We start from the raw sequence: 24772 nt of genomic DNA, 5'->3' as shown, positions 1-24772 counted from the left end.
TATCTTTATTGTAGTCATCTCTATCTGAGCTATTTACTTAAGCTGAGCTTGAGGATCAGTGACAAGAAATAGGTCCTTTAAGGCATGATTTATCTGATCTGTGCTAAATCACTCTTTGAAGATGAGTTCAGACGTGCCCTAGATTCCATTGGCTGTGGTGACTGTGAAAAGAATCAAGATAACTTGCCTGTATGTAAAGATTTCTGTTGGAGATACCTGCATTCCTTCCCTTGAGAGATCTGTCACGCTTGCACCCACCAGGCAATGGCTGCGTTGCCCATAGTGCTATGCTGACATGCCATACTCAGCCTTAGTCTGGATGGTTGATTTGCCCTTCTCTGTAGCCTGACTCCTCCAATCCACAGGGACCTCTCCCGCTCCTTCCAAAGAGGTTGCCTATGAACAGGAAGGTACATGACCACCATCTGGTGGAGAAGTCCTGTGTACAGGAACATTTACCTCCCTCCCTGCCCAGTGACTGACCCTAAATTCAGCAATGGGTTGTTTGTCTGGAGGAAAAAGTGCTCTAGAGTAGCCTTGAAATCTCGAGAGTCTGTAGCTGTCTGTCTTCCAGATGTCCTGTAGCTTGGCTTCCCTACTGCCAAAAACTGTCTACCCAGCATATCTGCATGTGCCCTTGGCATGCCATTTCCACCACAGTTCTGCAAACTCTGTGCTTTTGCAGGGCTTCCTCTTCCTTTCTGGATCACCGCTGGCTTTTTTTTGTATAGGGGGAGAAAAGGGAGGTGTTTGCAGTTTGGGAATGGAGCGACAGCATTGGTTGAATTTGGTTTTCCTATCCTGTTTATTTATTTGACTTCTCATTTTGTGAGTAACCTCCAGAATTAGTGAAGCTGTTTAAGGATTTCATCAAATCTATTAATTGAATTTAAAACTATATGGTGCCAGGCTCTTAGAGTTTAGCAAAAATGGATCTCTGCTAATGCAGTTCCAAACACACAAGGCAGATACAGGCAAGGAAATCCTGAAGAATTCATCTCAGATAGTAGAGCGAATTGTGCTATGGAGGCATTTGTTTAATTTTGCAAATAAAGGGACTCTTAGCTAGACACTGTTGGGTGACTAAAGTTAAAAGGAGGCATAGCCTTAGTGTGGTGTTCTTACCTCTAGAAATGCAGTTTCTATCCTCGTTGAAGCTAAAGAACCCCCACGTGGTGTGGGGTTTCCTCTTTCACAATTTGAGCACAACCTGTGCGCTCTAGCTTTATAAATTGCATGTAGAAAACATTCTTGCTTTCCAAGACTGTTCTGCCGTCAGAAAAATACCAAGAACTTCCCCTTCAGTGCAAGGTTTGGGTGTTGATCAGCGTATACACACTGAGGGGGAAGGAAGCAGCATGCGCAATACTGATTAAAACAGCAAACAGAAAATGCTGCACAAAGTCATCCCAAACACTGAATACAACACAATCCCCTTTAAACTTGGGTATGATTGTTACCCAGGCTCCTTGTCCTGCTCAAAAAGATAGACTGTGTTTGAGCCTGCCATGAGCTATGAGGGCAAATCTGCATCTCCATGCAGAGTTTGTGGGTTTGCCACCTTCCACTTAAGACAACTTGGCAAGGTGTTGTTAAAGGAAATTATAAACAAAACATTAAGGAAGTAGTGGTGAAGGATCCTGATTTCTCTTACCTACCTTGCGACTGCTTGGTTCTGCAGTTTGAAACCCATTAGAATCACTTTTATGTGGATTTGCACATTCATTTTAAGGACTGCTTCTAAAACCATAATTGAATAGTCAATAGGGAAAGAAGCAAACTCAAATGCCCTCCAGACCCTGTACAGGAGGGAGGTTCGTTCCTCCTTAACGAGCGTGCATTGGACTTGTCCATGGCATTAGAACAGATTTTCAGATAGTTTGTGGGAAAAGAGCTGCTTGCATTTGAAGAAACCATTTTTCTTCTTCCAAGATGCAAAAGGTTAATCCTCCATCCTCTCAACAGCGGTTCTCATTCAGTCTGTCTGCTGACACTGCAGCAATATACAGAGGTGGCTTCCTTGTTATGCAAAATAGGAAAGGAATTCACATAGAGCATGCTGTGAATGATCACAGACAGATGTGGGAAGAAAGTTTTGGGGAAAGAACATTTTACATTTATCTGTGAGTAACCTGTGTATGATTAACTATGTTACTTTGCTTCGAGGGAATTACATGTATTCTTACTCAAGAATAGAGACATAGAATGAGATTTGGGTTGGAAGGGACCTCCAAAGGTTATCTGGTCCAGCCCCACTGCAGTGAGTATGGACATCCTTTACATTAGATCAGATTGCCCAGAGTCTCATCAAGCCTGCTCTGGAATATCTCCAAGGATGGGGCCTCAACTACCTCCCTGGGCAACCTGTTCCAGTGTTCCACTAATCTCCTGGTATAGGACTTCCTCCTAACATCCAAACTAAATCCACTCTTCTCTAATTTAAAACTGTTGTCCCTTGTCCTATCACTACAGGCCTTTGTAAACAGTCCCTTTCCAGCCTTCTTGCAGACCCCTTCAGGTACTGGAAGGCAGCTATAAGGTCTCTCCGGAGTCTTCTCTTCTCCAGGCTGAACAACCCAAGTTTCCTCAGCCTGTCCTTGTAGCAGAGGTGTTCCAGCCCCCTGACCATTTTCGTTGCCCTCCTCTGGACCCACTCCATCAGGCCCATGTTGTTCTTGTGTTGAGGGCACCAGAACTGGACACAACGGCTTAGGTTGGAAGAGACCTTATAGAGATCATCTACTCCAACCTCCCTGCCATGGACAGGGATGTCTCTCAACTAGACTTGGCTGCCCTATCCATGGTGGTAAATTAAAATATGGAAACACCATGTGGAATGAGAGTGGTAAAGTACTGGTACAGATGTGGTTGAGACCCCGTCCCTGGAGGCATTCAGGAGCAGACTTGATATGGCCCTGGACAGCCTGATCTGCAGTATCACTAAGGTTGGAAGAGACCTCAAAGATCATCAAGTCCAACCTGTCACCACAGACCTCACGACTAGACCATGGCACCAAGCGCCACGTCCAAACCCCTCTTGAACACCTCCAGGGCCGGTGACTCCACCACCTCCCTGGGCAGCACATTCCAATGATGAATGACTCTCTCAGTGAAGAACTTTCTCCTCACCTCGAGTCTAAACCTCCCCTGGCACAGCTTGAGACTGTGTCCCCTTGTTCTGGTGCTGGTTGCTAGAGAGAAGAGACTGACCCCTTCCTGGCCACAACCACCTTTCAGGTAGTTGTAGAGAGCAATGAGGTCTCCCCTGAGCCTCCTCTTCTCCAGGCTAAACAATCCCAGCTCCCTCAGCCTCTCCTCATAGGGCTTGTGCTCAAGGCCTCTCACCAGCCTTGTTGCCCTTCTCTGGACACGTTCAAGTGTTTCAATGTCCTTCCTAAACTGAGTGGCCCAGAACTGGACACAGTACTCTAATTGGAGGTATCCTTGCTGACTGCAGGGGTGTTGGACAAGATGATCTTTGAGGGCTCCTTCCAACTCAATGCAATCTGTGAACAGTCAAAAACTGCCTGAACTGAAAGACTTACTACTATCTGAAACTGTTCCAGCACCTGCACAGAAATGACTACAAAAGAATGCATCCCTTTGTCTGTGAAGCTTAGACTGGGGCCTGAGCTGCCAACAGACTGATCCTGCTTAGTTTCTGAACTGCTCAACATTAATAACCACACTTGTGCTTTGCTCTAGCTCAGCAAGTCCTGCCTTGATGCACTTTGTAATTAGTTTTAAAGTGCAGTGATTTAAAATCTTTCATTAAATGGGCAGTGTGATCTAGTTGGAGATGTCCCTGCTGCCTGCAGGTGGGGGTTGGACAAGGATGACCTTTGAGGGTCCCTTTCAACCCAATGCAATCTGTGAAATCTGTGAACTAGAGTTAAGCACTCAACAGTATGAAGAGAGGCTGCAGATCCACTGAAGAGGGGTTGCAGATCAGTTGAAAAGGAAAAACCAAGCTGTGCCTCTCTAACCATTGTCTTTTATTTTCAGCCACTCCTACTTAGAGAAGTTTCTGACAGAACAGATGATGGAGAGAAGAGAAGATGTGTGGCTTCCACTCATTTCCTATAGGAACTCTCTCGTTACGGGTGGTGAGGACGACAGAATGTCCGTTAACAGTGGAAGCAGCAGCAGCAAAGCCTCCTCAGTAAGGAATAAGAAAGGACGGCCACCTCTCCACAAAAAGAGAGTAGAAGGTTTGTATGGTTTCAGATTGCCTGGTAGAGGGGTCTCTCATTTTGTACATATATTACAGCTTTGCTTTTTGGGAATTACCAGTTAATGCTGAGGGATATGACACATTCTGTGTGTAGTAACAACCAAACGTCTGCTCTGCAGATTCCTGTCAAGTTGTACCAGGGAGAAATTCCGTAACAGGCCCCTCTTCTTGTTTGTCTTCACTGAGATTTGCAGCTTCAGAACTACTAAAAGCTGTTACTGAAGCTGGAAGCAGGAAGTGTCTGTGTAATTATCTGCTCTGCACCTTTAGCAGTCATGGACTTCTTCCTGCCTACACTTCAGTCTGAACCATTGTTAATTAACAGGGTGTTAGAGCAAACTCAGAGCAGCAGTTCGGATGCAGATCTGTATTTTCACAGAGCCACTGGAGAACACTAAAGATATCTTTTTTGTCTAAAATGGTGTTGATCCCAGTGTCTGTACTTTTTGTAACTCCAGGCATGTGTATCAGGAATTTGGCCATGATAGCCAACTTCTTACAAGATTGCATCTACCTTCAGTGATGGTGGCTCCACCACCCCCCTGGGCAGCCCATTCCAGTGCCTTTCCAGATCATCCATCCCAACAAATCTTTATAGGAACATTGGCTTCCTTTTTCTGACCCTGTGATAGAAATGCTTGATAATGTCGTTGGGTGAAGAGAAAGCTCCAGGTGCCCAGGGAGCAAACAGCCATGCTGTTGTGGGGCAAAGCTAGCAGTCACTGTCCCTGGAGGGGTTCAAGAGGGGATTGGATGTGGCGCTTGGGGCCATGGTTTGGTTGTCAGGAGGTGCTGGGTGACAGGTTGGACTTGATGATCTCTGAGGTCTTTTCCAGCCTTATTGATTCTATGATTCTAGGATTCTATATAGTGCCTTCCTCTGTAGAGATACAGTTCTTATTTCACTACAGAGGAGGTGCAAGTGGGATCTTTAAACTTCAGGGATTTTACCAAGGTCAGTAGCTACTGTAGTAACTCCAGTGTGTGGAAGCTAATGCAAATTTGCCTGAAAACATAGCAATTTCCCAAAATATTCTTCAAAGTTTGCCCATACAATTGAGTCAATTTCCTGCTACAGCTTGTTCTGAGCAGAGGGTGCACCAAGATCTTCAGTTCTTAATAGCCAGCCTGGAGTTCAATACTCCAGTAGATAAAACACTGCTTTCTTTCTTCACACACTGTTCTGCATCCATCAAGATACCATGATTTTCACAGAATTCCAGTCATGAGGATTATTTTTCCTCTTGTTATTATTTTCAATTGATTTTATTGTATTCTACCAATATCCTGTTCTTTTCCTTAGAAATGTTGTAGTGTCTTTGCTTCCCTCTAAGGCAAGTCTCAGTCTTATGATGTCATTTTTAGGCATTGTTTGCCTCATGCTCTTCCATATCCTCCTCTATAAATGATTAATAGAAGGGAGAATTGCAACGCTTTCGGTTTGAAATCTCCTTTCTTTGCAACAGCTGTGGTCCAGAATTTTCCACTTAAAATTTCATAGGCTTAATCTATAGTACTTCAGGTCTTGAAAGATCTGACTCTGCAGCAGCTTGCACTAGGAGATCTGTGGCCCAAAAAAGACTGATGAGCACTGCTTCTCATGTGTGCTCTTGTGGGCTGGGGTATGGGCATGTCCTTGGAACGCCGCAAACACAGCTCTGGGTCACGTTCAAGGACCATGCATTTTGAGGAACACAGATTGGAAAGGCATTTCCTTTTTCCTCTCTCCTTATCCCTTTTCCCTCTCCCCTTTCTTTACAAAGCTTTGTTTTGTATGTAACAATGATGAAATAACCAGAGATTATAATCATAGAACCATAAAGGTTGAAAAAGACCTCCGAGGTCATCAAGTCCAACCTTCTACCTGTGTCCCAAAGTGTTACATCTACTCAGTTCAATCCTCACAAATAAGTACTTGCTGTTCACTCATCTGTATAAGCTGAGCTGTGATGAACCAGTCTTGTGAACAAATTAACTGATGGTCTGTATGTACACAAACCTTTGGGTTTTTTTTTCATCTTTACATACTTTCAGAACTCTTCCCCAAAATGTGGCTTTAATCTTAATCTGGCAGTGCAGTTACAAACTGGGATCTCTTTAAATCCTGCTAGTTCCTTCTGGTTCCCTTCTCACCTAAATCCAGAATGTATTGGGTTCAGCAGACTGTCCAGGTTGGAGAATATTCCCCATTGCTACTGAAAGTAAGTCTGCCCCATGAGATGTCTTCCAAATGCCTTAAGGGAATCAAACATAAATAGGACTGAAGGGGAAAAAAATCTTTACAATAAAAAGGCTTAAAAGTCAGTTGAAGAATAGGTGACATTTTACACAACATTTATACCCAAAGGGTACTAAAAGGCATCAGAAAAACTGAAAGATCCATTGACACCCCCATCTACTTTTTCACCACGTCTTCTTGTTAGTAAATCTGTGATCTTTTCTTCTCCTCTCTTGTCATCTCCCCTGTCTTCCACTTGCTCCAACCATTTGCACTTTTCTCTGCCTGTCCCTTGCCTACACACGTCTGCTCTGTCACACTCTCCTCAAGTCCATCTTCCTTCCTCTCTGGTTTGCTCCCTGCACAATCTGAGCACAGCATCCCACTTAGACTTCAGTCACCTTCTATCTCCAGTCCTCCCATCAGCTCTCAATATGCTGCCTGAAGTCACTGCAGGGAGCTCACACCAACCAATGCCTGCTCTGTACTCCACCGAAATGCTTCTCACTGAAGTTTCTAAAGATCTCGGCTGACTAGATTGGAGGTTTTATCCTCCCCCCTCAGTGTTTCGGTGTTTCGTGTTTGCTGCGTGCATCTGACACCGACAGTGTTACATTTAGATTGTGAATACAGTAACTGGGACTTCCCGTGTTGTATCTGTGCAAGAAACAACAGTGCTGGGTAATGCTGCAGTGCAGTATTTGCAGTGTCAGGGGGCTGGTTTGTTAAGTATTTGTAAAATATTTTTTACTTCAAATTGTTGTTATTGCTGGGAATAGCTGGTAGCAAAGTAATCCTTCCTTGAAAGCACATCAAATCAGAGCTGCAAATGTTCTCTTTTTTAATATTCAACCAGTTGATCTCTTAAAGGCACAGTTGTTTGAAAAGACAGTGAATTGTTGGAAATCAGATTTGGAGAAGGTGCTGCCACTAAAATTGCCTCTGTCAAAGGGCGTCAGCAGATGAAAGGCTCCCATTAGTGATGTAAGCTGCTGGTTCAGTGAGCTGGCTGAGCAGATCCTGAAGGCAATAAATGCTGCACTGTCTGTTATCAGAACTGTGTCAGTAATGTTAGATATTTTTTTTTTCTAGATGAGAGCCTAGAAGGCTCATGGCTGAGCAGGAATGAAACCATACATACTCCAGGGGCACTGCAAGCACCACAGCTCACCTCAACTGTCTTGAGAGAGAACACTAGACAAATGGGAGAGCAGATCCAGGAGCACGAGTCGGAGCAGGGATCTGAACAAGATTTTTTACACAAGTAAGTGTTGTCTTTTCAGTGTCAAAAGCAGCAAGCCAGGTGATGGTCTTACCTGTGGCTCCATGCATGCAGCAAGCCAGGTGACGGTCTTACCTGTGGCTCCATGCATGCAGCATTCATTTGCAAGAACAACTGGAAATGTCCTGGCTGCAGCTCAGCAGTACTTCAATTATTTTCAGTTCCCAGGTAAAACACGTTGTAACGAAACCATAGCAGAAATTCCTCATGTTAAAATTATCTCATAACACAACCAGGCAACTGCAGTGACATCTTCCTGCTGTTTGTGTCCCCAGGCTGGATTGAACTGTGTCTCTAAAAGTGTTCTCTTTCCCTCTGCCCTATGTCATAGTACAGTTAAGGCTCTCCAGACATCTTAACTGATTTCTTGTAAATTAACTGTTCAATTCTAGCTGCTGAGCTGGTAATTCCTGTTTGTGGGGTAACTGCCTGCAAGCAGTTTTATTTTGCCCTAAATGATACATAACTTTTGCTCACTCGACTCACATTTTATCACCTCTGTTTAGAGAAGATAATACGTCATTATCTTTCAGGAACTTAAGAATAGAGAAGTGTTCAGAGAATGCTACTCTGTGCTATCTCTATTAATTTGAAGGTAGAAGATTAACAATGTCTGTTTTGGAGGCCATCTTTATAACTTTTATAGCAAACACATCTGATCTATCTCTACCAAAAAATCGCATTATGCTGGCCAGATGACTTTGGTTTCTACCACTACAGTATAGGATAAAATAGCCAAATTGTGCCTCTTGGTTTCCTCCAGCTTTTTTTCATCCTGTTTTCCTTGATACAGGTTCCCCAGTTTCCCAGTTCTTCGGAAATATGCACTCACCCTGCTCAATCCTAAACTGTATTGCTTTATCCTGCATTCTTTCATCGTAGTGTTTTCTGAAGAGCAAGAGTTGATCATGGTCATCTTGCCTGGGAAAGTAAAATGTTCTTCAGTCTCAAATTACAAGGGTATAACACCATAGACTCATAGAATTAATAAGGTTGGAAAACACCTCAAAGATCATCAAGTCCAACCTGTTACCCAGTAGCTCATGACTACTAACCCATGGCTTCAAGTGTCACGTCCAATCATGTTGTACTTAGAAGCTGTTGTACATACCTACACAGTTCAGACTGGGAGGTCATCCCAGCGGGTCACAAAGAAAGCACACCTGAGGAAAAGCCCCCATTCAAATCAGTCCCAGAGTAGCTCTTGAAAGAACTTAATCCCATGGCCCATGAGGTCGGGGTTCCTGTCTCTTACCTGCCTTTCTGCAATCAAGGATCTGCCAAACGTTGCCATAATATCTGGATTATAAAGCTGATGCTGTGGCTCTTAATTTCACCTTAAAACATTTCTACTCTGCAGTAAAAACAAAACTGCTGAAGCAGAAACTAACTTTCTGACCCTCCTGATCTCACCTATCTCTACATTAAATCTCTCTCTGAATGCTCTGGAGAACAAGTCTTCTGAGAAATGGCTGAGGGAAGTGGAGTTGTTTAGCCTGTAGACAAGGAGGCTCAGGGGAGACCTCACTCTCTACCACTTTCTGAAAGGAGGTTGTAGTGAGGCAGATGTTACTCTCTTCTCTCTAACAATTAACAGGGCAAGAGAAGATGGTCTCAGGTTACACCAGAGGAGGTTTAAGTTGGATACTAGAAAAAACTTCCACTGAAAGGGTTCTTGAAGACCAGAACAGGCTCCCAGGGAAGCAGCTGAATCTCCCATCCTTGGGAGGCGTTTCAAAGAGGCAGAGATGTGGTGCTGAGCAACATGGTTTAACACCAGACTTCTTAGTGTTAGATAATAGTTGGACTTGATGATCTTTTCCAACCCAAACAATTCCATGATTCTGTTCAGTTATGGGAAATGGGATGGCTTCCAGCCACTGTCTTTTACTCCTGAGTCTGATAAGCAGGCACTGCCTTAATTTGTGGGAGAACTTTCCCCTTTTCTGGGTACAGAAGTTGAACCAAGCTCTCCTTCCCGGGCTTGAACCTCCTTTTCTCCTATCTCGGATCAATGCTGCAAGCAGGGAACTCTTTACTGAAAGTCTGCTCAGGGAGGTGGAGGAGTCACCATCCCTAGAGGTGTTCAAATGTGGACATGGTTTAATGTCCTTGGTCATGTTAGGGAAACAGTTGGACTTGATCTTGGAGGTCCTTTCCCGTGATTTCATGTAGAAGTTCACAATATGAATGGATAGTGGAGAATTGGGTTTTTTCAGCCTGGAGTTAGCTGCCACAGATTGCCTACAGTTTAGGAGGGCTAAAATACAGGGCACAGTCAGTTTCTGATCTAATCATGTCCAGAAGAACCCTTTCTTCTAGGTTGTGTTCCAGTTGATGACATCACTCCTACTAGGATACAAGACTGCATAATAAAAGAAAACCCAGTAACCAGTGCTGCTCAGAGCTGCACTTTGTTTACTCCTACTTTGTGCTGCAGTATACAGATCATACCAAAGGCACTGCTGTCTGCTACTGGTTTAAATGGTATGAAAAGAACAGCTTTGAAGGTTTACCTGTGACAGGACACTTAGATTGATCAGGGTATAAAAATATGTTTCTTTCTCTTGTTATGTGGCATTTTTGTTTTAAAATGTGTGCTTTTGATTAATTTGGATCTGTTCATGCTCGTATTTTGCCTGGTCTGAACCAGTGAGGTCAGGTTCAATAGAATTAATTTTGGAAGTGGTTCCACTTGAAGTGCATGTTACCCTAATGGATGAGTAATACATTTTATATAGCTGCCTTTATTACAGTCAGTGGAAGAAATTCCTGTGCACATACAGGGAGAGGAAATACCTTGTGGAAGGGCATCCAGAAGCTTATGTGTACAATAATGAGTGTAGCTCAAATATCTTAATCTGAAGCATGGCCAGACACAAAGCTTGAGAAGATGGACGTTGCATCAACAGCCAACTCAAACCCCCTACAGGCCCTCAGTCATAATGCTGCTTTCTCTTTGCTAGTCCCCAGATGCAGATATCTTGGTTGGGCCAACAGAAGCTAGAAGATTTAAATCGAAAGGACAGGACAGGAATGAACTACATGAAAGGGAGAACTGGCGTGAGGCACGCAGTGTAAGTGTTCAGATCAGAACCATTTTAGATGATAATGCTGCATTTTCAATGTTAACCTTTTTTGGGTTGTTGCAAATAATTCTTGTGACATTTTAACTCCTTTTAATAAAAGCAGAGTAACAGATTTGTAATGCTGGAAGGGACAGTGGGCTGTGGCCTGCCACTGTGGCCACAAGCAGGTGCCCAGTGAACAGGAGAGAGAGACGCAGCACAGTTCCCCATTAAATTCCCCATTCCTCTCTCCCAGCCTTCACCTGATTCCATGGTAGGGGGTTTCCATCATTTGTCTGCTAAGTAATTCCCCTTGACCTCTTCCAAATTGTTGTCTGATCTTCCTGTGAACCTGTTCATGCTTTTTCCATCCACATGATCATTTGCCAAGGTGTTCTAAGCTAATGGAGGGAACGCCCGTGGGTGAATGCTGAAGTGTTCTGTGGTACAAGGTGCTATGTGCTCCAGTGATGATCCAGCCCCATCCTTCAGGATGGGGGACAGAGTCTCTAGTGAGACCAAGCCCATACAGTGTCAGAAACTGGCCTTGAGTTCACTGATTCTCAGGGATTTTCCACTGATCCTGGCAAACAGTGTAACTCCTTTTTGGAAAAGGGCAAGCAAACACAGTGAGGTTATTGCCCTTTCCTTGCTAGGGACAAATCTAATTACTATTTATAATGATATTACCTGGGACTTACTGCTTCAGCCTCTGCAAGTGCTAGGTTTGGTTTTATGTAGGATTTTCTTGCAGTTAATAACACAGAAGGCTGCTTGATTCTCAGCCTAAGATTTCATGTGAAAGCATTAAGGGATCAGATTTACACATTTGTTCTAATGACTAAGATCATGGTTGGGAAATTTAAATGCCTGGGAATTACTTTTTCCTCTGCTTCATTTGATCAGACGAGGTCTAATGGAAGATGATGCTGAGCCTATCTTTGAAGATGTAATGATGTCCTCACGAGGTCAGCTAGAAGATATGAATGAAGAATTTGAGGACACAATGGTCATTGATCTGGTCAGTAAATCTTAATGATTTAAATGGGTGAAGGGTGATTTAAAAGGCATTCTAGAAGTGCAGACAGACAAAAATCCCACATATTGCACCCGATTTCCTGTTGTCTGAACATTAAAGAGTGGAAATTATCTGAATGCTCCCTAGAACCTGCAATTGCAGGCTCAGGCCAAACTGCTATTTCCATAGAAACACAGGGAGTGTTACTTAGCACTTGGCCTCTCTAATGTTCTGAACTCAGGCAGTAGCAATTGCCTGAAACACCATCATGCACCTGGGACTTGCCAACCCCTGAGAATCAGGTGATGCTTTATCAGGTGCATCAGTGCAGCCCTCTTAGATGAGCACCGAAGAAGTGGCTATCAAACTCTGCATGCAGTCAGCCAAGGGTGGGAGAGCCCGTTGGGGTTAGCTGGGAAGCCAGGTGACCACTATCTGACTGAATACTACATGAAGCTGCCTGCTTGGCCTCATGGAGTACAAATGGACTCTAAAATTCAGTAACAACATTTGATTTTGGTTGTTGACATTAGGAAGAGTGTGGAAGCAGCTGTCTCTAAAGGTGCCCTATGCTGTTGTCGCAGCCCTCAACCATTTTGCTAACGTGGCTGTTTATGCAGCCACAGTGTGGTCAAACTGATCCAGCCATGTTGTTTGCTCAGTTTTCTGATGGTTTGATTTCTGTGAGGTGGGGTGGATTTGAGATCCTTAATCGAGGCCAGGTTAGTTTACAGCCATAGATGGAGCTGTGCTGGCATAGCAGAAGGGAGAGCAGGCAGCAGTGGGTGGGTACGAGGTGATACCTTACACTGAAATTGCTCCCAGACTGGTCAGCTGGCAACCTCAGCTCCTTGCATGGTAATGTCCTGGCTACAGGCAGGATTTCCTTTGTGGAGGTTATAACTTCACTAGCCTCTCTGTTCAGAATGCTTTCCCTGGAAAATGGGAAAGGGGATCAGTTTGCAATATACATTTCACTGGGTTTATGCTTTCCTATTTCTCCTTTCATATCCAAACAATAAGGCATAGGTTACTTTAGGACTGGGCTACAATGTCTTGGAATGGAAAGAAAATGTAGGCAACAACTCAGTTGCTACTGCAGAATACTGAGATTATTAGTGGCATTCAAATATTATCAAGTAAGTAAAATGACTCTTTTATTGGTAATCCAAGGTGAGAAAATGAAGGGATTGATCAAGGCAGTGAAGCTCACATCTGCTCTGTGTTCCTAGGGAAGGACAACAGAGTTTAATTTTCAGAAATATCGTGAGCTCTTAAGTACCTATTTTAATAAATCCATTTTCTGACCTTGAAGTTCCACCATAAAGACAGTTGAAGGTAGTTTATCTACAGTCTGGCCTGCAGTCCTAATACAACATTTAGTCAGCAAGAACCTTAAGCAAGCTCCTAGCTGTCAGCACAGACTTAAACCCACTTTAGTATCCATCAGCTTTTACCCCATTCCTTAAGGTGACTTTAAGGAGGAGTCTCCTCTGTCAGGGCCTGCAGTTGTCTCAGAGCTTTCCTGGGAATCCACGCAAAGCTGGTGCGTGAAGGAAGAGGCGAGCGTGTACGGGCCATCAGCTGCCCAGGTCTCTGCTGTGGTGTTCTAAAACGGCTGCCTCCTCTTTCTAGCCACCCTCGCGAAACCGGCGGGAGCGGGCTGAGCTGAGGCCAGACTTCTTTGACTCTGCAGCTATCATCGAGGACGATTCAGTAAGGCTTTATGAGTGTTGTTTGCCGTTTAGCTGAGATTGGTTTTGCCTGCCGTTACGCCTCATTAATGACTGACTGTCTTTTAACTCCCTTTTCCAGGGATTTGGGATGCCTATGTTCTGAAGTCTGGTGAAGACGTTTTACAAATTTGGAACTCTATTGTTTAGAGCTAGAGGCCTATATACTGTGATAGCTTGTATGAAAACCACATTTTTGATGTGAGCGGTTTGATTTTTAACCAAATGATTGAGGTCAATCCCTTTTTGTAGTGACAGAAAGAAGAAGAGCTTCTTAATGACACAAAGGAATGTTGGCCAATCCAGTCACCTCAGAAGGGCTGACCTACAAAATCATTTGTATCCCTGTTCTTGACTGTCCTAATACAGTTCTTTTGGGTTTTGTTTTTTATTTTCCCCTTTCTGTTTTTTTTTTCTCTCTGGATGGAGGAGGAAGTTTTCAATTGTTAAGACAGCTGTCAAAATAAACACTGTTCTACATCTGTTTTCTGAAAACAACATTGAGTGAAAACAAGAACTTTTTAACTTTATTTTTCTGCTGTACAATTTAAAACGGTTTTAACATTTGCCTTTTTATGTTTTAAAAGCTAGCCATTTTTATTAAACCTATGCCTATCAGCCATTGACTAGCAATGATGCTATAAGCAGGTCGTTCTGGCGACAGAGAAGTGTTTTTGAACACACTGGATTTGATTAACATTATGGTACGCTTATATCCTCTCGCAGGCATTGAGAAGAACACTCTTATACAAGAGGTTAGAATTCTAATGACGTGCATCTCTGCCAAAAAAATTTCAGATTCTGATATGATAAACCCAGATTTTATACTCTTGAGAAGATTTATTTTTATTTATAATGGGACATGAGAGTAAGAGATGTCCATGAAGCCACTTTTCCAACAGATACTGTGTAACATTCATTTTATATAGCACACGGGGACACAAAACCAGTAAATTTTCTATTGGTACTTGCTCTGTGCATTTTTAGCAACTTATACCAGCAAATAAAGTATTCTCAGTAAAACACACAAACGGTTCTCAAGTAATCACTTTGCTGTTTTTACTACCTACTTCAAAGCCCTGCCAACCCAAGGTACATAAACAGCAACTTTTCCTATTTAAAAAAAAAAAAAAGAAAAAACAAAAAAATAGATAAATAATTCAAGGGTGGGGGAAAGAAATCACTTTAGCATACTAAAAGCAATTTTAACTGTACCATAAAAAAAACAAAAACAAAGTCTACTTTCCATGCCATAAATACCCTTTTGCGCTATTTTTGTAAATTAATTTTGCCAGTTAGAAGTACTGTATGTGCTGCATAGAGATTTGTGCTTAGATGGTGAAGTTCTTAAGCTTACAATGGAATACAGCTACATTTTCAGTGTTAACTGTGCATATTAAGAGTAATTCTTTCGGGGTGGGGGTGGGGGGAAAGAAAATGATTTTTCAGAAAAGTTAAAAACATTAAAAAAAAAAAAACAAACAAAACTCCAAAGCACCAAAACCCCCCAGAACATTCTCAGTTAATTCATTGTAATAAGAGATTTTTCAATGTCTTCAATGATTTGGACTTTCATTATGACTTTGATTTTATGACTCTGCCTAGTAGCTGCTACTTATTTACGACTGACCTGGTATCAGAGGTGCTGGCCATCCACAACTTGCACTGACTCTAGTATCTTGAAGAATCGTCCCCAAGATGTTAATCTTCCTTTCTGCATTCTGATGTTAGCATTTGAGATACAAAACAGATTGACCCACTTGGAGCACAGCAGTTTTTAGAGGTGCTTTTCTTAGCAAAATAATTATGGAGCTTTTTTTTTTTTCCTCCTGGTACCAGCTTACTGAAAAGCAAAATGACATTAATGCCCAGCGCTCGCTTGCTGGGAGGCAAAGAAACCAATTTTAAACCCAAACCAGCACAGCATTTCACTCAACCAAGGTTTGTTTCTTACAACACTTGCAGTTCTCAGACATGGTTGCCAAAAATGTTTCGCTAGATAATTCAGCCATTCCTCAGATGTTGGTTGAGTAATGTATAGAAACTGAGAAGCAGCTGGAACTTTTGCAAGTCACATTACCTACCTTCCTCTACTGCCCAGCCCCAAAAGCAACAGGGGGTGGGCAGGAATGGCTGCGTTGAATTGTCATCACAATAACCCTGTGAGCATAGTAGCATAATAAATGCTGCCTGGTTTGAGTCATAGTCTCAGACGAACCTTGTGCTTCACAGTCCTCTGTGTGGAAAACTGATTCCTAATTTAACATTGTAGAATACTGTGTAACAAACATTTATGATCACGGTACCTGCAATGGGGTTCCAGTTCAGTTTGCAGTCAATAGGTTTTTGTATTATTAAGTGTCTCCTTGATTGGTTTTGCTAGTAATTCTGTAAATTGTACATTTACAATATGAGGTTTTTTTTTTCCTTTTGTACAATTTAAAACTGATGCTTCACCTTTCATTTAATAAACTATTCGAAATCATGATTATGATGAGCACCCTCTTCACTATTAACTTTCTTTTGAATGTTCGTTTGGACCATCACATCTTGTCATCCCATTTATCAGGAGCCAAAGGAAGCACTGGAAGGACATGCTCAGGTAATCTAGGCCTCACCACCAGATTCTGGTACAGGTACCTGACCCATTCAGCCTCAGAGCAAAGGAAAACCCTGTCTGGTCTTTTTCTTCTTTTTATTCCTGCACTGTGGTGTATATTTTGGGGTTTTGCTTGATCTGGGGCAGGGTTATTGTGAGACTGCTGTGTATCTCTAGTAAGTCATCACACAAGTTGGGAGAGCTGCAGTATTAAAACTTACAAGTGTTTGAACTCTCCCAAATCACCATCCTGTGCCATACTTGTGAAGTGAACTGGACCATCCTGTGCCACACTTGTGAACTGGACCATCTGGGAAGAAATGGCAACGGTAAAGGCTTAGAAGGTCTGACAGCCAGCTGGCCTAAATGGAGTCTGACAAAATGTCCTCTTGTTATTCCCATGTCTCAGAGAGAAAGGTGCTATTTTTGTCCAACCCATGAATGATTTCATCTCTGTAGTACTACAGAAAACTGATTTATTTATCATCTGGCCCACTTCCTAAAGAAAAATCATCTGAATCAGACAAAGTAACGAGATGAAACAGGTGAGGAACAGGGATAGGCTTCAAGGTCTGAACTGCACTCCTGAGACACAGCCTGAACGCTACCTCTCCAACTGTCTGTAAGTTATGCTCAACTCCTGATGCACTGTGGCCCACAGTAAGTAACCTGTCATGTTTTTAAGTTCAAAGACTGCTCTCTCTCTTGAAAGGATCTGTTGTTTTATTCTATTGTTTCTGCAGGTAACTGGAATTCAAGAGAATGCTGATTAGCATGGCCAGAGCAGCTTTCCAGTGCGTTTCCAAAGCTGTTAGAGCAACTGACTGCTTGGAAATCAAGAGGATATAAAAGCCAAATTCTTCTGCTGGCGAGAGACAAAGGATGAAGTCTGTAGAACGAATAGAGGTTAGGAAATAAGAAAGATTTTACTTTTTCCTTTGTGACAATGGCATTTACCATCTCCTCCTGCCTTAGGGGAGGCTGAAGAAACCACGTGCATATCAGGTCACAGAAGGCAGCTTTTGCTTCTAACTATGGGACAGCCACCAGCCACTGGGCACCTAATTACCTCTGAAAAATCCTCCTGGTCCTTACAAACTTATTACACCTGTTCTCACAATTAACTAAGAACTCACTTCATGGCAATGACCTCCAACGTGGTAACATTTCAGTTTCCTTTCTTTTGTTGCTGCAGCCAGTTCTCTTCCTTGGGGCACAAATACAGGCATCTGCTCAGGGCAAGCATTTCTGCTGCGCTACATCTGTGCAGGCAGCTTAAACGTGTTTGCAGTCAGGACAGTCTGCCTGTAACCCAAGTGCATTGCCTCTAGCTATTGCAGAAGCCTGTGGAGCTGGCACTCCTGCTTGAAACACTCCTTCTGTTCTGTTTTTTCCTCAGATGATTTTTAGTAGCTTTCCCCCTGTTGCCCAGGTACAGACTCCGAGCATCATGGTGGTATTCACCTGGACAGACACCATCTTACCTTTCTTCCACTTCAGGCACTTGCTGGGGAGCGAGCAGAAGGAGCCTTGGTGTGCAGGTACTGTGCCATTAACTGCTGAAGTTACTTAAAACAGATCATTACAGGACTTCAGGTGCTTGGAAGCTGTTTGCAGTAGTGCTAAACATGAAAGTAGATGTTACTGCCTTCTGGGGCTGTAAAATGCAGGTTCTAATGAGCAGAGCGAGCACAGGACCCAGGGCAACAACTCACAGCAACATATACTGCAGTGGGGCCTTGCAAGGCTGACAATCACAGAACAAAATTAGGCTGGAAGGGGCCTCTGGAGGTCTGCTAATGTAGAAAAAAATAATTCTATATCCCACCAGAACTGCTCTTTTTCCAGTTTGGGCTCCTCTTCTTCAAGAGGAGGCTGGTTCCATCTTTTTCATCCCACCACAGATACCAACCTGAGCCCCGTGCTCCTGGGGCCAGCATGTGAAGAGTTGCAGCTCAAGACAGTGTAGCAAAGGAACAGAACAAGTTAGTCTGAGATCAGCAAAGCCTGATTCCACAGTACACCAACATCCAAGCTCATGGCTTTTCTCTCTGTGAGCCTGTGGTGCAGGAAGTTCAGTGAGACTAGGACCTAGGGCTACACTGAACTCCACAGGCCAGTGACAGGTTACTGCAGCTCTGCCCATCTCAGCCACCCCTAGGACCTATAGAATGAAGGAGCCAAAGCTGCATTTGACCTTGACCTTAGTAACAGCTGGCCTGCAGCAGGCACTGCAGTTTGTGTTATTAGCCCACCAAAAACGGTTTATAGAGATGAACTGGTAAGACCCCAACTTACATGAGATCTGTATACTCTGATTTATTGATGGTCATTGGCAAAATAAAAATGAAAATGAGCATTCCCATTGCAAAGTAGACCTCCAGTGAAACCGAGTATCTGTGGTCAGAATACTGCCACGTCTCCCAGCATGGCAAAGCTCCTCACACTCACAGTGGGATGTTGGCATGCTTCTTCCAGGGACTGGACTGTGTTTTACTAGCCAGCACCTCTAGGTCATGGCAGATGCGCCTGCGGGTGGTCGAAGGTTGGATGATATCATCAACAAACCCTGTGGGGGAGAAAAATAAAACCAACAAACCAACCATGAAGTGTTTGCCTGTCAGCCTTCTCCACCGAGGCTGCAATGCAAATCAGAAAAAACACCAACACTATTTGTAATAAGCAGTTCACAAGTTACAAATTAACTTAAAAATACATCACAGCAGCCTGTAAAGGAGAGGTCCCTCTGCAGATAGGGTTTCAATTACAGACACAGGGGAGGTTCATTTTTGCAACAGTTAGCAAGCCAAAAAAAATTAAAGGGGCTTTACTGCAAGTGCTGCACCTGTACTGCAGAGTTTTAGATACACCATCTCCTCCTCTGTCTGATCCGAAGGTTCACAGGTATTGATCAGAAGAGACATCCCTTGACTCTGCACACGCAGGGATTTAAGCGATGTACAAACCAAATCAATAGAGCAAGCCAGCAGAACTGGAAACAAAGAGCTGGCTCCAGAAGTCCACAGCACTACCTTCCAGAGCACAGTTAATGCTTCAAAACTGGAAGCAAAACTCAGAGGCAAGAACATCACTAACGTTAGGGCCACTGGTCTGCATCTAGGACTGTCAAACAGCCTGTCCAAGCACCTGCATTTCAAGGAAAAGGCCGACTCGGTAACTTGCCCTTTAGCACAAAGTTTACTCAGTAGCTTCAAATTAAACTTGCCCAAGTGCAACAACAAACTCATGGGACATAATGTGTGAGATAACCATACCTCTCATGGCTGCTGGGAAGGGGTTTGCAAACTTCTCCACGTATTCTGCTTCTGCATTTGCCTCTTTTCCTCTGAAAATGATCTGGACGGCACCCTAGAAAGATAAGGCCTACAGGTCAGTGACAGCAGTTCAGCCCATACAGAGGGCTGTCTGCTTTACCAGCCCCTGCCTGCCACTACAGTACAGAGTCCGGGAATCATTTGGTTTGGAAAAGGCCTTTAAGATCATCCAATCCAACCAATAACCCAGCACTGCCAGATCACCACTAAACCATGCCCCTCAGAACCACATCTCTGTCTCTTCTAAGCACCTTAAAGGGTGAGGATTCAACCACCTCCCTCAGGACCCTGTTCCAGTTATTGAGAACCCTCTCAGAAAAGTTTCTTCTAACAGCCAGCCTAAAACCCCTCCCCCACCCGCTGCACTTGGGGCCATTTCCTCTCATCCTATCACTTCCCTGGACAATCACTTCCCTGGCCCTGCTCCTCACACTATCACTGATCCAGAACCAGGATGCTCTTGGCCTTTTTGGCCACCAGGGCACACACTGGCTCATCTTCAGCTGCTGTCAATGACCACCACCAGGTCTTTCTCTGCTGAGCAGCTTTCCAGCCATGCTGCCCCAAGCCTGGACTTGTGACCTAATTGCAGGACCCAGCATTTAGCTTTATTGAAGGTCATCCCACTGACCTCAGCCCACTGATCCAGCCTGCCCAGGTCCCTCTGTAAAGCCTTGCTGCCCTGAAGCAGACCAACACTCCCTCCCAGCTTAGTGTCATCTGCAGACTGTGGGTCCCTCAGTGCCCTCATTCAGGTCATGGATAAAGACATTGAATAGAACATTTATACAAATGTGCATCCAGGTGAGCTGCTTCCCAGAAAATACCAGTTGTTCTAGGCCAGCTCAGGGCCTTCATTTTGCTAGGGGCTGATGGCTGCTGCACACCAGTGTGACAGCCTGGATTTACCTTTGCACCCATCACTGCCACCTCTGCAGTAGGCCAGGCATAATTTGCATCTCCTCTTAAATGCTTTGAGCTCATCACATCATAGGCGCCCCCATAGGCCTGGAAGAAAAACGAGGGGAGTAAGGGGTATGGAGTGACCTCGCAGCAGCAGTAGCCTATGTACCTCTTGCATCTTTTACTGTTCCAAAGACAAGCAAAGGAACTAAATTTTACCTGAAGGAGTGCATAAGCATAACCATAACCAACCAGGCAATGTGGTTCTGGAATCTCCAGGCCAGGAATGCAGCACTGACTGCAGTGCTCCACTCTGGATGTGGTCCAGACAGCAGTGATGAACAGATACTGCAGAGCAAAATGCAGCACAGTCTGCTTCAAGGCATTGCTGAAAACTGCAATGATGCTGCAAGCTTGGAAGGTGAAGGATGGTAATATTTAGAAAAATCAGAGAAGGCAAAAGGGCAGAAAGAGGGAAAAGGTCTGTCTGCTTTTTTTTAAATGCTGTAAGAAGTCAAAAGCTTATCAGAAAAACAAGAAAGGGGGGCAGCCCAGCACAGAAAAAGCTAAACTTTAGGACCCAGCACTTACAGCAGCATGGTGCCAGGCACCTTACAGAAAAAGAGAAACACGGAAAATGAAGTAGACTATGGCAAAAGTCTACAGAAGAGGAGGAACCACACAAGCTTTTGATCTGTAGAGATGGCAGGTTTTGGAAAACAAGACTGCAGTGGCAAAAATAGAGAAACATTTGCTGTGTGCAGGCAGATGGCAGGTCCTCAGTGAGACAAGCCAGGTGACAGGACAAACACTTGACTGAAGGCATTCCAGGGAGAAAGCAAAGAGCAGAAACACATCATTTCAGAGGAGTGCAGAGACAAAAGGAATTAAGGAGCTGAGGTCATAGTCTGAGAATAGAAGAAATGGCCTCTTGTAACCTGACACGAAAAGGTGTTACCAGATGGGACAAGCAGAGACATGACAACGATAGAAAGCACAAAGTGGACAGACAGACAAAGCTTCACCAAAATAAAATTGCTTCTAGTGAAGAACTCTAGAAGCTGCCCATGGGCTTGTGCCAACTCACCTTCCTGGTGATGACAGTGATTTTAGGCACTGTTGCTTCTGCAAAGGCAAACAATAGCTTTGCACCATGACGGATGATTCCACCATACTCCTGAGCTGTACCTAAAATTGACAAATAGGTTTCTTTGTTCCAGGGAATCACAAACCCCACAAGCTGTTTAGCAATTGGCATCACCCAGAACCGGCAGCAAACCTAACGACAGCCAGAGCCATATTGGTGTCCAGGAGAACGTACAGTTAAGGCAAGGTTCTCCATAAAGTACTGAGCAGCTCTACCAAAAAAACCTCTTGCCAAAAGCAGCATCTCTGTAAGGTCACAGAACCAGAACATTCACCAGATGGTATCTTCCTAGGTATAAAATACAGTTACATCCTTTTGAAGACTCCAAATGTGACAAGCAGTGACAAACACAACCTAGATTCACTTCCCCAGAAACCCACCCTCCCAAACTCCCTTTGTTTCTAGGCCATACTGAAAGGCAGCTTGGCTATCGTACCAAAGACCTATCCTGGTCTTCCTTCAAGCAAGTCCAAGGTGATGGACCTTAAAAGACAGAGCATTAATTCCCCTTCAAGGATTCTCACAGCAAGGTGCTTCTGCAGCAGCCATGAGTGCAAGCCATTTGCATGACAGCATATTCAACATACCTCTGTCCTGAAACACACCAATGTGGAAACGGCAACCTCCTGTATTTATTGCTAGGATCTCTGATTTTCAGACCACTAGATGTTAACTCTACAGTTACTTTCTAGCAGTTTAGCCACCTACTGGCTTTTGTTTTCAGCACCTCTTAGAATACTTTGGGACCTTAAAAAGAATAAATATAAAATTTTGGGCGAGGTGGGTAATAACTTCTTTAGTAATCCTTTTGGTGGCTTGATTGTAATAGTTTGTCCTCGATTGTAATCTGAGTGTCTAGTAATTTATCCCTGCACATACAAGCGTCTCTTCTCAACTGCAACTTCACTTTTGGTTCTTGTATTTCCCTCCAGCCAGTGGGACTTGTCAAACCTGCAGAACCTTCCCAGCAGCAGCAACCAGAAGAACTGCATCTTCTGATCCCAAGAAGTGGTCAGAACACAGCTGAGATGCTCAGCATAGACCCTGAATCTGGGGAGCACTCACAGACCCTGTGATCTAGTCCCAGCCTCAGTTTCTCATTCACTCTTGGAACAGAGTAGCTAGTCACTTAAAATGCTCCAAGGGTAAGCTCATGCAGTTCACACTGCCATCCATGGACAATAAATAGAAACTTTCTTCTGGCCATAGATTCACTCCCAGGCTTGTTCTGAACATGTGGGGTTATCCAGATGCAGGTTATGAATGCCTTAAATGTCATCTGTGTGCTCACCTCTACATCTGGGGGCTGTTTAAAGCATTTGGGTCACTAACACCATGAGATGTTCATACACCTCTGGGAGCCCACTGCGACGAATTCTTTCTTCCATACTGAACAGAGAGGTGAGAGGATCCACCCTCAGAATTTGAACCTTCTAGTGCTAAAGTACAAGCCCTTAAAATACATCCATTAAGGATCACTACCAAGTCTCAGATCTCCTCATTTAGCTTTCTCTGGTTTATTCACTTTCAAACCAATGCACAACACTAAGTTACTACTTCTAATCAGATACATGAAATAGCTTTGTGGCTGGATCTGATCAGCTGTCCCAATCTAGATTCCAGTAGTGGCCTCAAAGTGAACTAGGATGCTGCTTGGTCACATGGGATGAGGAGTCTACAGCAGGAGAGAAAGGCGAGAGGACTGGGCAGAGGAGTTCTGTTAACACCTTCTGCAGTGCCTCACTAAAACACTGAGTATGTTGGATTAAAATAAGAACTAGAATGTTGACTGGTGATATTTTGATGGCTTGATAGCAGTAGAAGCCTTGAGGTTAAACCTTGCTTTATGCAACAATATTAACCTTATATTCAACTGTATGAAAGACTTGCAATGTTTATCAGTGTAACATTCCTATTCCTCTCAGAGCCTGTTTTCTAATAGCTCATTGGAACATTAACTGTTCATACAGCCTATGCTGTCTGATCTCAGACCTTTCCTGAATGATTTATGAAAAGCTTCTAAGCCACAGGCATTTTTCTGGGGGGAAAAAATGCCTTGGACCATGAAAGAACCTGGGTACAGTTTGGGGCCCCTCACTACAAGAAAGACATTGAAGTGCTGCAGTGGGTCCAGAGAAGGGCAGCAAAGCTGGTAAAGGGTCTGGAGAACAGGTCTGGTGAACAGGTCTGGTGAGGAGCAGCAAACGGAACTGGGAGTGTTTAGTATGGGGAAAAAAGGAGGCTGAGGGGAGACCATCTTCCTCTCTACAACTTCCTGAAAGGAGGCTGGAGCCAGGTGGGACTTGGTCTCTTATTATCATGGAATCATTTCTATTGGAAGAAACCTTTAGCATCAAGTCCAACCATCTAACTACCGAGTCTGGTGTGAAACCATGTCCCTCAGCTTCTCCGTGGGGGCAAGTGACAGGACAAGAGGGAAGGGCCTTAAGTTGCACCAGGGGCGGTTTAGGTTTGGTATTAGAAAATTTGTCCCTGAAAGTGTTCTCAAAGACTGGGACAGGCTCCCCAGAGGTGGCTGAATCCCAGTCCTGGAGATGTTTCAAAGAGGCAGAGACATGGTGCTGAGGGACACGGTTTAGCATCAAAGTTGGTCAAGTTAGATACTGTTTGGACTTGATGACTTTAAAAGTCTTTTCCAACCCAAACAATTCAGTGATTCTAAGATACAGGGAGAGGGTTACATGTGACTGGATCAAGGGCAAGCAAGGACTCACTTTCTTCCCCTTCTACAGCCTCATCCTTTTACACATCTGGGCATTAAACACAGCAGATGAAGCTGGCAGAATAGGTGGATGGTATCTCTTGCTGCAGCAAAGCCTGGATAGCAACATGGGCCAAGATTAGTTCAGTAACTTGAGTGCTGAGCACATTTGGTTGGAATGCATCTTCAGGATGCCCTCAACTGCCTTTCTTAGCATGATTTTGACCAGTGGCCTCTCTGCCCACCAGAGCATCAGCCATGCCATGCTCTCCTGTAATGCTGCCCAGAGGGCAGAGAAGCAGCATACTGGTCTGCTTTCACTGCCTCTCAAGAGGCCTGTCATTGCAGGGACCTCTGGTCCCACACTATGAAGCAGTGGCACGGTCAGGGAATGCTTTAATTTTTCCTGCAGTTTCTTACACATTTCAGTAGCCTTTTGTGAGGACTACTCTACTGAGAGTACAGTTTGTCCCCGAAAGTGGGATTTTAAACCTGGTTTATTAGCATCTCCTC

General features: G+C 44.0%; 2 protein-coding genes across 3 annotated transcripts in view; one reads left to right on the top strand and one right to left on the bottom strand.

Annotated features, from left to right (window-relative positions):
- STAG1 (stromal antigen 1) overlaps nucleotides 1–13924 on the top strand; it is a 186314-nt gene extending 172390 nt beyond the window's left edge. For both annotated transcript variants that reach the window (XM_054166324.1, XM_054166323.1), the window contains 6 exons: nucleotides 4006–4211; nucleotides 7545–7716; nucleotides 10701–10811; nucleotides 11709–11823; nucleotides 13456–13536; nucleotides 13636–13924. In XM_054166324.1, the coding sequence (XP_054022299.1) occupies nucleotides 4006–4211; nucleotides 7545–7716; nucleotides 10701–10811; nucleotides 11709–11823; nucleotides 13456–13536; nucleotides 13636–13659 (709 nt within the window). In that variant the 3' untranslated portion in view covers nucleotides 13660–13924. The remainder of the gene's footprint in view (nucleotides 1–4005; nucleotides 4212–7544; nucleotides 7717–10700; nucleotides 10812–11708; nucleotides 11824–13455; nucleotides 13537–13635) is intronic.
- Nucleotides 13925–18079: 4155 nt separating this feature from the next.
- PCCB (propionyl-CoA carboxylase subunit beta) overlaps nucleotides 18080–24772 on the bottom strand; it is a 30771-nt gene continuing 24078 nt past the window's right edge. The window contains exons 12-15 of the mRNA XM_054166633.1: nucleotides 21478–21578; nucleotides 20397–20495; nucleotides 19428–19521; nucleotides 18080–18721 (exon numbers count right to left, since the gene is read on the bottom strand). Of these exons, the coding sequence (XP_054022608.1) occupies nucleotides 18600–18721; nucleotides 19428–19521; nucleotides 20397–20495; nucleotides 21478–21578 (416 nt within the window). The 3' untranslated portion in view covers nucleotides 18080–18599. The remainder of the gene's footprint in view (nucleotides 18722–19427; nucleotides 19522–20396; nucleotides 20496–21477; nucleotides 21579–24772) is intronic.

This window comes from Dryobates pubescens, chromosome 13 (assembly GCF_014839835.1).
Source record: "Dryobates pubescens isolate bDryPub1 chromosome 13, bDryPub1.pri, whole genome shotgun sequence".
NCBI classification, from domain to species: domain Eukaryota; kingdom Metazoa; phylum Chordata; class Aves; order Piciformes; family Picidae; genus Dryobates; species Dryobates pubescens.
This window is presented reverse-complemented; position numbering and strand designations above follow the sequence as displayed.